General features: G+C 37.8%; 1 protein-coding gene across 1 annotated transcript; it reads right to left on the bottom strand.

The window, feature by feature from the left end:
* Positions 1-267: 267 nt before the first annotated feature.
* LOC308640655 (ATP-dependent RNA helicase DHX15-like) lies at positions 268-11,761 on the bottom strand (the record flags this gene model as incomplete). The annotated part of the gene is made up of 4 exons (XM_081312460.1): positions 11,660-11,761; positions 5,393-5,828; positions 1,296-1,488; positions 268-293 (listed from the first exon to the last, which is right to left on the bottom strand). Exons 1-4 carry the CDS (start codon positions 11,728-11,730, stop codon positions 268-270), a joined length of 726 nt encoding a protein of 241 aa, XP_081168586.1. The 5' UTR covers positions 11,731-11,761.
* Between the last annotated feature and the right edge of the window lie 1,059 nt (positions 11,762-12,820).

Raw genomic sequence — 12,820 nt, 5'->3', positions numbered from 1 at the left:
AAACTTTGGGAAATTGCATTGTTTTTTTTTTTTTAGAAAGAGAGGGAGAGAGAGAGAATTTTAATATTTATTTTTTAGTTATCGGCGGACACAACATCTTTGTATGTGGTGCTGAGGATCGAACCCGGGCCGCACGCATGCCAGGAGAGCTCGCTACCGCTTGAGCCACATCCCCAGCCCGGGAAATTGCATTGTGACACAGGTTTTTTGTTATGTTTACAGTACTGGGGATTGAACTCAGGGCCTTGTACATGCTAGACAAGTGCTCTACCCCTGAGCTAGATCCCCTAGCCCTGTGAGAAATAGCATTCAAATGACACAGAAGTTAGTATGAAAACTTCCTCCGGAATTTATCCAGACCTTAAGCACTATTTCATGGATGAACTTCACAGTACAGGCAAATACCATGACCATGACAGCCTTGAACTTGCAATCTCAGCCTCCAGAGTAGCTGGGATTACAGGCATTTGCCACTGTGCCCATCAAGAAATAAGCTTTTTAAATAACTTAAATGTCATATAAATGCAGATAAACAAAAGCAATAAGGAAAAAAAATGAGATTTTTAAAGAAATGACTATCCGGAAATATATACCACTTGTGCAGAATGCAACTATATAAAATGAAAAAAACATTTTTGTCAAGTTAAAACATTCAAAAAGACCAGTATGACCACATGTACCACAGCTATAAAGAGGAACCAACACACCTTCAGGTGCCCTGAGTACATTACATAACAAGATTTGGCCTTTTAGTTCATTATGTATGCATATCAAGATCTGCAAAATTAACATTAAAAGTCCCTTGCCTACAATTAAATCATATCCCATCTTACACATCATTCTTTCTAACATTAGCTGTCCTTCTACAAAGATAAATCCATTTTTTTTTCTTTTTGGCAAGACTGGGGGTTGAACTTGCGCCCTCATGCAAGCACTCTACCTTTGCTACATCCCCAGACCACTAAGATATATCTTACTTTTCTATTCCTATCATATTTAAATGATATTTCAGAGCATGTCTACTAAAACTACACATTTTATAGGAACATTTTCACTTAAGATACAACCTCAAGCAACTAAAACCTGATCTGCCAACTTCAATTTCTACTAAAAAGCAACATATATTATAACCAAGAAAAAGAATCCACATTAAAATGTCACCTGAAAAGTGGCCTACTTCGAACTATTCAAATTTTAAATTTTTATAACTTGAGTGTCCACTTGCAAAATTCTTAACAAGTGGCAGAAAAGCTACAATTAGAAAAAGCATCCATTTTTAAAGATAAAGTACTTACTTAAGGATGGTTTTTGCGCTACTGCAGTCTTCAAATCGAATGGAATACCAACATCCTGGCCCAACATCACATCCATCTCATCAGCAACTCTCTGAGCCACGCTCATTGCAGCCACTCTCCTGGGTTGGGTACAGGCAACTCCTCTCTTGGGTCCCGGTAATGATCGCATATACTCCACACACCACTGTGGAATCTATCAAATAATTTCACATTTAAGTTAATTCTATTCTGCCGCATATCAACTATGTTTAATATAAAGCACTTTTATCTCATTCCAATAATTTAAAATAAAATTCAATTAGGCAAGTGACAGAGAATTATTTATAACAAAAACTTAACATATCATAACTCCTTTAACATATATAATTTAGATAGAAGAATATCCAAAAAGAGGTCATGTATAACAAGGATGTGATGTGATTACATTCTGTGCGCTAGGTCCATATAAGCTTTGCTTGGTATGCTCACCAGTGTTTAAGTGGTCCCATCATTAACTATTTGTCTACCCAATGAAAAAAATCCTACTTGAAACAAATTCTACTTAATAACAAAAATGTTAATTTCCAATAAGTACAGCATCAAAATTCATACAATGAGTTACAATATGCAGATACAAGTAGAAAATATTCCCTTGTTGCACAAGTATCTTTTAATTCAATTCAAATTCTGTAAGCCAGCAGAAGCCAAATCCTAGCACCTACTAGTACTCCAATCCATCTTTCAGGAATGTTATGCACAGTGGCAACACTTTAGGTACCATCTTTAAAGTAATTACCAGTCTCAAATTCAATATGGCTTACAGCAATAGCGCTTCACTGAGTAAGGTCAATCAAGGGAAAAGGGGAAAGAGAAAATCTCAACCACAAGATGGTTGTCAGGATGACAGCATATTTCCTTCCTAATTATCCACACACTCATAGATTCTCTCATTTTATGGTTCTTCTCGACTGACTTAACTGTAAAAGAACCATGGGAAAAAAGCAAATGACCATTCCATAAAACTGGAATCTACTGCTACAAGGACATGATTTGTCTTCACCAAAGCTTCCAAAAGCCTATCAGGTGCTAATGCTATAGAAAAAACAAGGGGTTTCTGGGTACACCATGTGTACAATGACATCTGATAACTAGTATTGATTATTGCATTATTATTACATTTTAGTTAGGTTACTTTTTAATTTGGAAATAACTTGTAACTGGAGAAACAAATGAAAGATGATTATGTTGCTTCTCAGAGAACATAATAATATTTTTACATGGTTTTAAATGAACAAAATACTTAACTAAAATAGCAGAGTCTTCCTGGTATTGCAAATCAACAGACCCATGTTAAGTGGTCTTCTTATGAGGTTTTAATTATCTATCCTCATTTTACCAATCCTCAAAAAGTACTGACTTACAAATTAAAAATACTTAAAATTAATTCGTAATTCTTAAGGCAAGATTATTCACATTTTTAAAAATTTCACTCCAGTGAAATTGATAATTTAAAAATATATAGTTTTCGTTAATTTAGCAGTTCTCTTTTAGAACTCCTTATACTGTTAAAATAAATGAGGATACCAAACAATTAATACATTTATTGTATTTGGAAGTTAAAACTGAAAAGCAGCTAAATTGTTTACTAATTACTAGTAACAACCTATCTTCTATTTTTAAAATGTATATTTTTCAAATAAAATAATACTTGGCTAGTAGAGCACATTTTATTATTTTTACATATCTCTCATGTCTAGCTTATTGGAAGAAACCTCAATTCTGTCTCTACATTCAGTATGCTGCAATATTTTGTTTTGTATGAAAAATACTAAGAAATTCTTGGACCCTGGAAAGGGTTTCAGAGATTTTTAAGGGTTCCCAAAACAGCTTATGATAAGGCATCTACTCAAACTTTCTAAGGAAATATAATTTGGAAGGGATGCATATCCTGAAAGATGTGGGCGACTGGTCTGCTCAAAGTAGGCATCTGCTCTGCTCTTCCTTCCTCCACTTGAGGCTATTTTCCCAAAACCTAATCCTTGTTTTATATATTGTCCTGAGTAGCCTTTTCTATTCTCTTAAATTCCAACATTGCCTGCAACAGAACAAAGTCAATCCTATAACTCTAGCTCCTACCCCCAAACCTGGTAGTCACATCTCCTTCTGAATAATGAATATTTTATTGGTATCTCAAATTCATCAAGTTCAAAGCAAAACCATTTCTCACCTTCCTTCAAGTTCTTTTAATTCTTCCCATGTCCCCTATTCAGTGGCAGTAAAAAACAGACTCCATTCTTTGTTCCTCATTCCCACTAACCTTGTACACAAAGTCAAAACTTGTTAGGATCTCCTATATGGTCTTTCATGACTGAACATTCTTAATAAAAATTTGTGTCACTCCCCTCCAATTAAAAACTCTGATGGCTTCCTTACCTATGGCAAGAGGTAGTAAGGCTCAACCTAGGGCTCCAGCCTCACCTACCCCACCAACCCTTCACACTAGTCAAAGTGTGCAGTGTTCCCTTCTCTAAACTTGTACCCTCACTCATGTTTTTCCTGACTGAACTAGCTTTAATTTCTCAAATATAGGCATAGTATGTGCACACCAAGCACCATGCAAAATGTCTTTTCTATGGCTCTTTCAAAAGTTAAAGTCATTATTTCAAATTATGTTTGATTTCATTTTCTGATAGGCAGGGATAACCAAAACAACTGCTAAGTACTCTTTATTAGGTTTGTGTCCAAGTTTGATAACTATACTAAAAAGCATTTGGATGAAATTTACTGATTTAACTTTCTAGTTTCCCTTTCACATCCCCAAAATTCCCTGCAGTCTTCAATATTCACATAAAGTAACCCCTGAAAGCATGTGTAATCCAAATCATCACAAGCCTCTTGTGCCTTGAATCGATTAAATTATCCACACTAACTACTAATAAAAACTCCTCTGAATCACATCAGACCACAGAACAGCAGTATGAAATAAATATAACTGGTTATTGAAAAGGGACAAAACTGTTAATGCTGAACTTACCTAAATCCAGAAACTATTTAACCCAGAGCAGCCCACTAAACCAGAGTTCTCTCATTAATCTAAGCCGCATTCTGGTCCTCCATAAAATGTGATTACTTTCCCTGCAGAGTTGTATATAAACTTAAAATGATATAATACATGTAAAGTACACAATGCCTGATTAATTAACAGGTGTGTTAATATTCTGCAAACCAGTAAAACAGTTGATATAATTATTTAAAATACTCTGACAATGCTCCATTTTGTCCTATTGTATTAGATGTAAAACATCTATAAAAAATATAGTATGTAGCATTTAATTAGTATAGTGATATAATTAATTAGTATTACATTATTTCCAATGTATCTGAATGCACATGTGTCCATTTCATTGAAATATTTGCAAATTTAAAAACATGGGACTTAATGAAATAGATTAGCATAATTAAGAGTTATAGACTTGCACGTTTCTAAAACTTTTTAAATTTTGTTTAATTAAAAAAAAAGGCTACAGTTTCTTTTCCTAACATCAGCACTAAGTTTTCCTTCACTTGAAAATAGTTCTCACTAAAGTTCAGTCTTCAATAAAAGCTTTTCTATTTTTGTTGCTGTAGTAGTTTTCGAAAAGCCTCCATGAAATACTCAAATTGACTTGCAGTCCATATAACTTAAAAAAAGATAGTTAACCTCACTCAGGGAAACACACACACAAATTAAAAATTACCCCAGGTTTATTTTTTTCACCTATTAGATCTGTAAAAACTCCAATCCAGTGATACTCCCAAACATGCTCTCACACTTGCTTATGGAAAGGTAAACTGACAGGTTACTTATGAAGGGAAGGCAATTTGGCTACATGTATTTTAACTGCAAATGATATCCAAGTTTCCATTTCTACAAACATACCTGCCCATGTGAAGCCTACATATCTATTAACAGAAGCCCAGTAAATAATGACTCATCCATGTTTGAAAAATATCCTAGATGTCTTATTAGTTCTGGCATGAGGTAGGGATGACTACATATGCCTTCTACTTTGTGAAAGAATAGGTAATATTCAGTTCCAAACAACTATAATAAAAATAAAAAAGAAAAAGTAACTCACCTGTGTTGTCTTACCAGACCCAGTCTCGCCAACCAGCACAAATGACTGATGTCTAACCAGGATATCTGTAAACCTATCCTTGTATTCCCAAACCGGGAGCTGAAGTCGTTTCTTTAGAATATCATAGTATCGAGGTGTATGGGGTAAATTGGTGAATGGATTAATGCACTGTGGAAGTGATGTGTGTCCTGCATGTCCAGTGTGTGTTGAATGAGCAGAATGTGTCGAATGTGTTGAATGAGCCGAGTGGGTTGAATGAGCTGAGTGGGAAGCTTTCAAAGGTGGTAATCCAGCACTGATAAGCATAGCATTGGTTGAAGCTCGCAACTCCTTCTCCTTTTCTTTTTCCCTCTCCCGCTCTGGATCTCCTCTATCACGTTCTCTGTCACGATCTTTAGACCGATCTTCACGATCCCGGTCTCGATCTCGTTCTTTCCTAAGAACAAAAATTTTAGAATTCAGATTCTAAATTTTAAGCATAATGTTCGAGGCAATATTACAGTCATAAGAGCACAAATGTTCACTAACCTAATGAAAAAATTAATGTAAAATTTCAATGAATTACATAACTATTAGAAATAACAATCAAGAATTTTCCACACTCCACCATAAACTTTTTCCTTCCTTGATGATGCCTCAAATTATCTTACTACAAACTTCAACATAAGGTTAAGACATCCTAAGGAAAAAAAAAAAAAAAACTTCCTATTTCCACAACAGAAGTCAGAGACTGCAGGTGGGGTGGGGAAGACAGAAATAAATTGGGCAAAAGAAGACAGTCCCACAATCTTTCCTAGATTCTCCTTCAAGCTGCACTTTGCTTTAAGTTCTAATGCTAAATGAAAAGAACACAGTACAATGTTACACACAGTATCACAAGTAATACAAATATGAATTAGAGGATTATCTGCAAGTTTGCTTTCTTAATTATACTTTCCAGTACTTCCTCAATTTTATTCAGTAAGTGTATACTGCTTTACAAGAAAAACGAAAATTCTAAAACACTTTTATTCCTTTGCTTTCAGTGTCTACTCTTGCATTTAGCCTTTGGGGATAGTAAAACACTGGAAGTAAAAGGTAAATCCGCATATACTGGCCAACCATAAATGAAATAAAGCAGAATTAAAACTAGCTTCATCATTTTACCGCTGTTTAAAAAATGCTAAAATTATGCAGGCAGCCACTTTATTAAACTTAGGCCAGTTTTAAGTAGTCAATAATGATATCTACTTCTAGTTACTAGATTGTCCCAATACGATGATAACCTTAACTAATCTAGGTGAGGAAACCTGACAAGCAGCAAGACAAAGGGCTGTATCTGGTGGCCTCTGAGGGCCTGGTGACAGAAATAAAATAATCTTTCCTTGCTCATTTTACTAATCCACTTTATTTCAGACAAACTCCTATAGCAAAGAAGGAGTTTGTAGCAAAGAAACTTGCCATGAGGTGTTGGGACCCAGATTAAAAATAATGAGGACCAACAGGAAGCTAAATGTGTCATTGCTCCTTATTCACAATACACAAATGAGTACAAGTTTCCTGTGCTGTAAGTATCAGTAGCAGAGAAAGAGCAGTCACTCTCCATAATGGTACATCAATGGGGCAATAGTAAATTCTTGACAGACCAAAGATAAAATACTAAACCCAGCACTGAGTCAGAATGGTCCATTTACAGAAATGGTAGGCTGACCAATCAAATCGGATCCTTTCCTTCTAAAAATATGCCATTCTATTCCATTAAAAAAAAAAGACTTAAGGGGGAAAATCCTTGTTTTAAACAGGTGATTTTTTTCCTTCTTCCATTTCAATGTCCACATGCTACAGAATTATAGGGTATACAAGCTAGAAAGTTTTACTCAAAACCAAAAGAAAATGTGAAAAATGACTAACCATAAAATGAAGTCTCACAATTCAAAATTTTAGAGTCCTGACCTATCTTTGAAATATGCTATCAACTACCTGCTTTCTTTCCCTCCTTCTACCTTATCATAGTGCTCAACATATTTAATAAGCATTCATATTAGCCCAAAATGTGGATGGGGAATAGTTTACAATTGGGCAAGCAGAAATATGCTCACCAAGTGAGAAGCACTATACTCACAAATAATTCAGAGTAGCCATCTGAAAGATAATGGTACACATAACTAGAGTGAACTATTTAAGAACATCTGGTCTAAATGAAAAGGATTGTTTCTAATACTCATACCATCATGGGGGAGAAAAGAAGGACCGAGAAAAGAAAATGTTTAATAAATTCCTCTTGTACTTCTCACATAATATCAGATACTTAAGATATGGACCAAAAATTCAATAGTTACAAAAATTGGGGGGAAGAGGGATTATGGAAGAAGTAAACTATGTATTACATACTCTTGTAGTCCTGTGCCAACAAAGATTGGTTTTCAGAGACCAACTTCATCCATAGCTTCATTAAAAAAAAAAAAAAAACTCTACAACACAGGAAGCAAATATCAAATACATTCTGAAGACACAAGATTAGGAGCTGACCAAGAAATGAAGGCAATCATAGTATAGAAAGAAAAGGAGTATAACCACAGGTAAGGCATAAGCCTCAATTTATTAATTTGCATAGTGAAAAGTATTAGTAAGATTAAAGTAAGAAAGTAACAGAGAAGACTTTATAGGGTCATGGAAAAAAGGAAAGAGGCAGATGTAGAAAACAATTCAATCACCTAGAAATACTGCCTTATGGTTCAAGCTATCTATCTTCAATAGGATAGGAAGAATAAAAATTAAGTCTGTTAAGTGGGAACTTAAACCCTCTGCTTCATAAATATGTATAGGCTTGTACTTATGCATATTTTCTTTTTTAAATATGTATTTTTGTCAAGCACAAAAAATTGTATGATTCTATACAATTTTTCAGCTCAATTCTGGCTCAGCACTTAAGGTAGCTATATAACAGTATTTCTTTTCTCATCTCAAAACACAGCTATTAATGCCTTGTGAGGTATTGAAAAGATTAAATGAATTAACACGAGAAAGTGTTGTCTAACTCTGAAAATGCCCAGTAAATGTTGGTTATTATTAAAGTTTTTTTTTTTTTTAAAGTTAGAATTACCATGTTAAAGCCAGGCATGGAGGGACATGCCTGTAATCCCAGTGACTCAGGAGGCTAAGCCAGGAGGATCACAAGTTCAAAGCCAGCCTCTGCAACTTAGCAAAACCCTATCTCAAAATAAAAAATAAAAAGGGCTGGGGAAGTGGCCCAGTGGTTAAGCAGCCCTGGGTTCAATCCCTGGTATGGTGGGGGGTGGGGGAGATTTAAAATTCACGAGGGATAATACGTATTAAAATGCTGCAAATGAAGATATAAGCTGGTCATCAAAATCAGAATATTTTGAACACACACAGTTTTTCTGGCAATCTTATTTCCACAAGCTTCCAATCCCATGAGTATGCAAATATGTATACATAAGGATGTTCACGATACTTTTAACCTATAAAATGACAACTGGGAAACCACCTAAACAGCAAGGAACAGGATACTGGGTAAGTTATGATATACCTTTACAAGTGGAGTACTACACAGCCAATGAAAAGGATAGTTACTGACATCTGAGCAAAACTAAAAGCACACAATAGAGATTCTACTGATATTCATATTATACTTCATAGTCATGAGTAAAAATGCCAAGACTGTCCAAAATTGTTCATCACAAAATGTTTTTCGAAGATTTCCAGGAATTTGCCTTTTCTGTTTTGTTTCTGCAACTTTCTTCACCTATCATATAGGACCGTCATAAAAATGTGTTTATACATGTAAAAAGTCTGGAAGTGTCACGTGTACATTATGTGCTCTATTTGTATTATATCAATGTATATAATAAACAACCAATGTATCGATCAGGAAATATCGAAAAGCCAACATCTAGTGTGTTTTCCACACTTCATAGAGGTTTGTTTTGTTGTTAGTAACATTATATTGAAGACTCTATAGGGTCATGGAAAAAAGGAAAGAGGCAGAATACGTAAGAGACCTATAACTTCTCCACCTGCTCCCAAACAAAAACATGCCAGGAGTAAATAAACCCTTATATAGTATACGAGCAAGAACATGGATGAAATCTCCCACTAAATAAATGATCCTCCCTTTTTAGTACTAGAGAAATGGGACAATCATGTTTAACAAAAGAGTTCACAAAAGTGATATGCCTGTGCTCTCAAACAAATACGCCTCCTAACTATCAGCACTAAAACACAACGACAACAACAACAACAAAAAAAAAACTACAGGTTTGTTGGTCATTCAACAAGTTACTTAAAATTATCAAACGGGGGAAATTTGATATTTCACGCCTTGAGCCATAACAAACTTCAGAAGTCCACTGCTAAAGAAAACTAGCCCTGTGAGAAACAGCACTCAAATGACACAGAAGTTAGTTTGAAAACTTCCTCCAGAATTTATCCAGACCTTAAGCACTATTTCATGGATGAACTCCACAATACAGGCAAATCTCAAATATTATGGGGAATCAGAGACCCAAAAAATCCACTTAGGATATCTGTTTTGGAGCATTCACCTAAGTGTATCATGAGACTATTAATCCCAAGGAAAGCCCTTTTAAATGGTGCACATACACAATAAACCTGATGAGTCAATTCTCCAGTATACTTTGATCCAACCTGACCTCTTACTGGAGATATTAGCTGCATCTTAGCCAACGACAAGCAATTTTATTTTTACTTGAAAGGAAATCAAGAACCAAGTGTTCCCTGCTTTACCAACCTATTATAAATGTCACTAAAACAAGCTGTAATGATTCTAAGTACAGTATCAGACTGTGTGTCAGAGAGTGGAAATTCAAAAAGCAGCATTCCAGATTCCACTATAAAACTGTTAACTTGCACAATCCACTTAACTCCACCCCGTCTGCATTTCTCATTTCTTGAGTCTCCATTTCTCATTTCTTGAATGGAGTTGATTATACTCTTTTGAAAGTTGTTTCCAACTCTAAAGGTCTGTGACAGAGCTTAAACGTACTCATGTTTTTTGAGGGAGCAGTCTAAGATGCTATGTTATTATGTTATTGTATGATTACTATACCTAATATCATAATTTCTAAAAAACCTACAAAAATAAAACAGTATAAATATTTCTGTATTTACAATTAAATATACGTTAGGTATCAAAAAGTACATCCCATTCTGATTTATACTCCACCTTGACAGTAAAGATTACGTGGAAAACTGATGAAATTATGCAAGGTATTTGGACATTCGAACTTTTGTTTGAGGTTTTTCTTTTTGCCTATTACCCAGAGAATTCTGCTCTTCAAGAGTGAAAACACACACTGACTGGACCAGAAAATGACTGTGATACAATTCCTCAAGTTAATTGCTAAATTCCTCGGTACCTTTAGAGAATGGCTAAGGAAAAGGAATCCGGAACCCTATGAATCTTGTATTTCTCAACCTCCACATGGCGATATTTTGCCATGAGCATGAAAACCACTTCTTGAATAAGTCTCCGTATTTCAAAAGCTCCTTCAAATAAAAACTTAGGGGTGAAAAGTATGCCTGCCAACTCCTAGCCCTAGCACCGTCTTCACCAAAGCAGGAAATAAAGGAGATGGTGGGAGAGTGGGCGGCAGACGGAAGTTTGCCTGCCGTCTACTCCGAAGTGTTTGAATGGACGGAGGAACGCGCTCTCCCTCCACGCTGCGCCCCTAGACTCCGGGACGCGGCCCCCGGCCCACCAGGCAGCCTTCCGGTGCCTTCCTCCCGCAGGCCTCCGCTCCCCCTGCGCCCGGACTCCGCGCTCAACTCCCGCCACCCCCGCCGCAGCCCACACGAGAACCCACGCGCTCCCCGCCCTCGCGGCCCGGCGCCGTCCCCTTCCCAGGCCCTCTCCCGGCCCTCGGCCAGGAGCCCGGTGCCCTTGGGCGCGAACGCTCGCCGCGCCCTCCCCCACCCTCGCCAGGCCTCAGTCGGGAGCCGAGGCCACGAGGTCCGCGCTCCGCTCCCGCTCCGTCCAAAGTGGCTCTGGCAGGCTGGGCCTGGCGGAGGCGGCGCCCTGGTGGCCCCCACAGGCCTCTCCACCTCCCGACCCTGCCCCGCCAACATCCGCGGCGCCCTTGCCGGGCCGAACCGGCGCCGCTCCGCCCGGACCGCCGCTGAACGGAGCCCCAAAGAAAACAAAGGCTCGGGCTCCGCGACCTGCTCGGCCACGCCGGTCGTGGCCCGCTCCCCGCCCGGACCCCAACAAAGCCCGAGCCGCTGCCTCGCGCCCCAGGCCTGGCTTACCCATCGGTCCCCGCACGCTTCTTGCCGGAGGGGTAATCCTCCCCCAGGTCCAACCGGTGCCGCTTGGACATCTTCGCACTCTTCGAGCCCAGCGGTCCACACCGCGCGGCTGGAACCAGGAGCTAAAATGGCGGCGGCCACGAGGGCTGGGCCTGCGCGCGCGCTTCCGCAGCGTGCGTGCTGAGCGTGCGTGCGTGATGCACGCGCACGCCACCCAGAGGCGGGAACTGCGGTCCCGCCAGCCACAGGATTGGTCAGAATAGGCTCCTCTCCTCCCGCCCTGTCCCTCCTCCCCGAGCTTTGAGCCAGTCCGAGCCGCTGCTAGGGCGGGGATCACATCATCTTCAAAGAGTGACAATTTGGCTTCCTCCTCTTCAATTTGGATAACGTTTGCTTCCTTCTCTTGCCTAATTGATCTGGCTAGGACTTTCAGTACTATGTTAAATAAACGTGTCAAAAGTGGACAGCTTTATCTTGTTCCAGATCAGAGAGAAAAAGCCTTCAGTGTTTCCTCCTTCAGCATGATGTTAGCTATTGTTTAGTTATATGAGGATTTTATTATGCTCTGATATATTCCTTGTATACCAAATTTGTTCAGATTTTTTTTTATCATTAAGAGATGTTGAATTTTAACAAAATTTTTTTCTGTACTTGTTGATATGATATGAATTTTTTCCTTCATTCTGCAGACGTAGTGAATCAAATTTGGTGGTTTTTGTATGATGAAATGTCATTCCATACCTATAAGGAATCATACGTGATCAGGGTGAATAGTCTTTTCAATATGCTGTTGGATTTAGTTGCTAGAATTTTGCTAAGGATTTACCAAGGATACTGGACTGTAGTTGTGTCCTTATCTGCTTTTGTGATTTCAGTAATGCTTGCCTTGTACAACCAGTTTGGAAGAATTTTCTGTTCTTGAATATTTTGGAACAATTTAAGAAGAATTGGTATTAGTTCTTCTTTAAGTGTTTGGTAGAATTTTACAGCAATCTCATCTGCTTCTGGGATTTTTTTTTGAATGGAAATTTTTGTAATTATTCATTCTCATTATTAGTTATGAGTCTGTTAAGGTTTTTCTATTACATCATGATTTAAACTTGATAGGATGTGGGTGTCCAGGAGTTTGTCCATTTCTTTTAGGTTAGTATTATAATCTTT

This window comes from Spermophilus citellus (assembly GCF_964194105.1).
Source record: "Spermophilus citellus genome assembly, contig: SCAFFOLD_433, whole genome shotgun sequence".
Lineage (NCBI taxonomy): Eukaryota > Metazoa > Chordata > Mammalia > Rodentia > Sciuridae > Spermophilus > Spermophilus citellus.
Note: the sequence above shows the minus strand (reverse complement) of the source record. Positions and strands in the feature narration are given on the sequence as shown.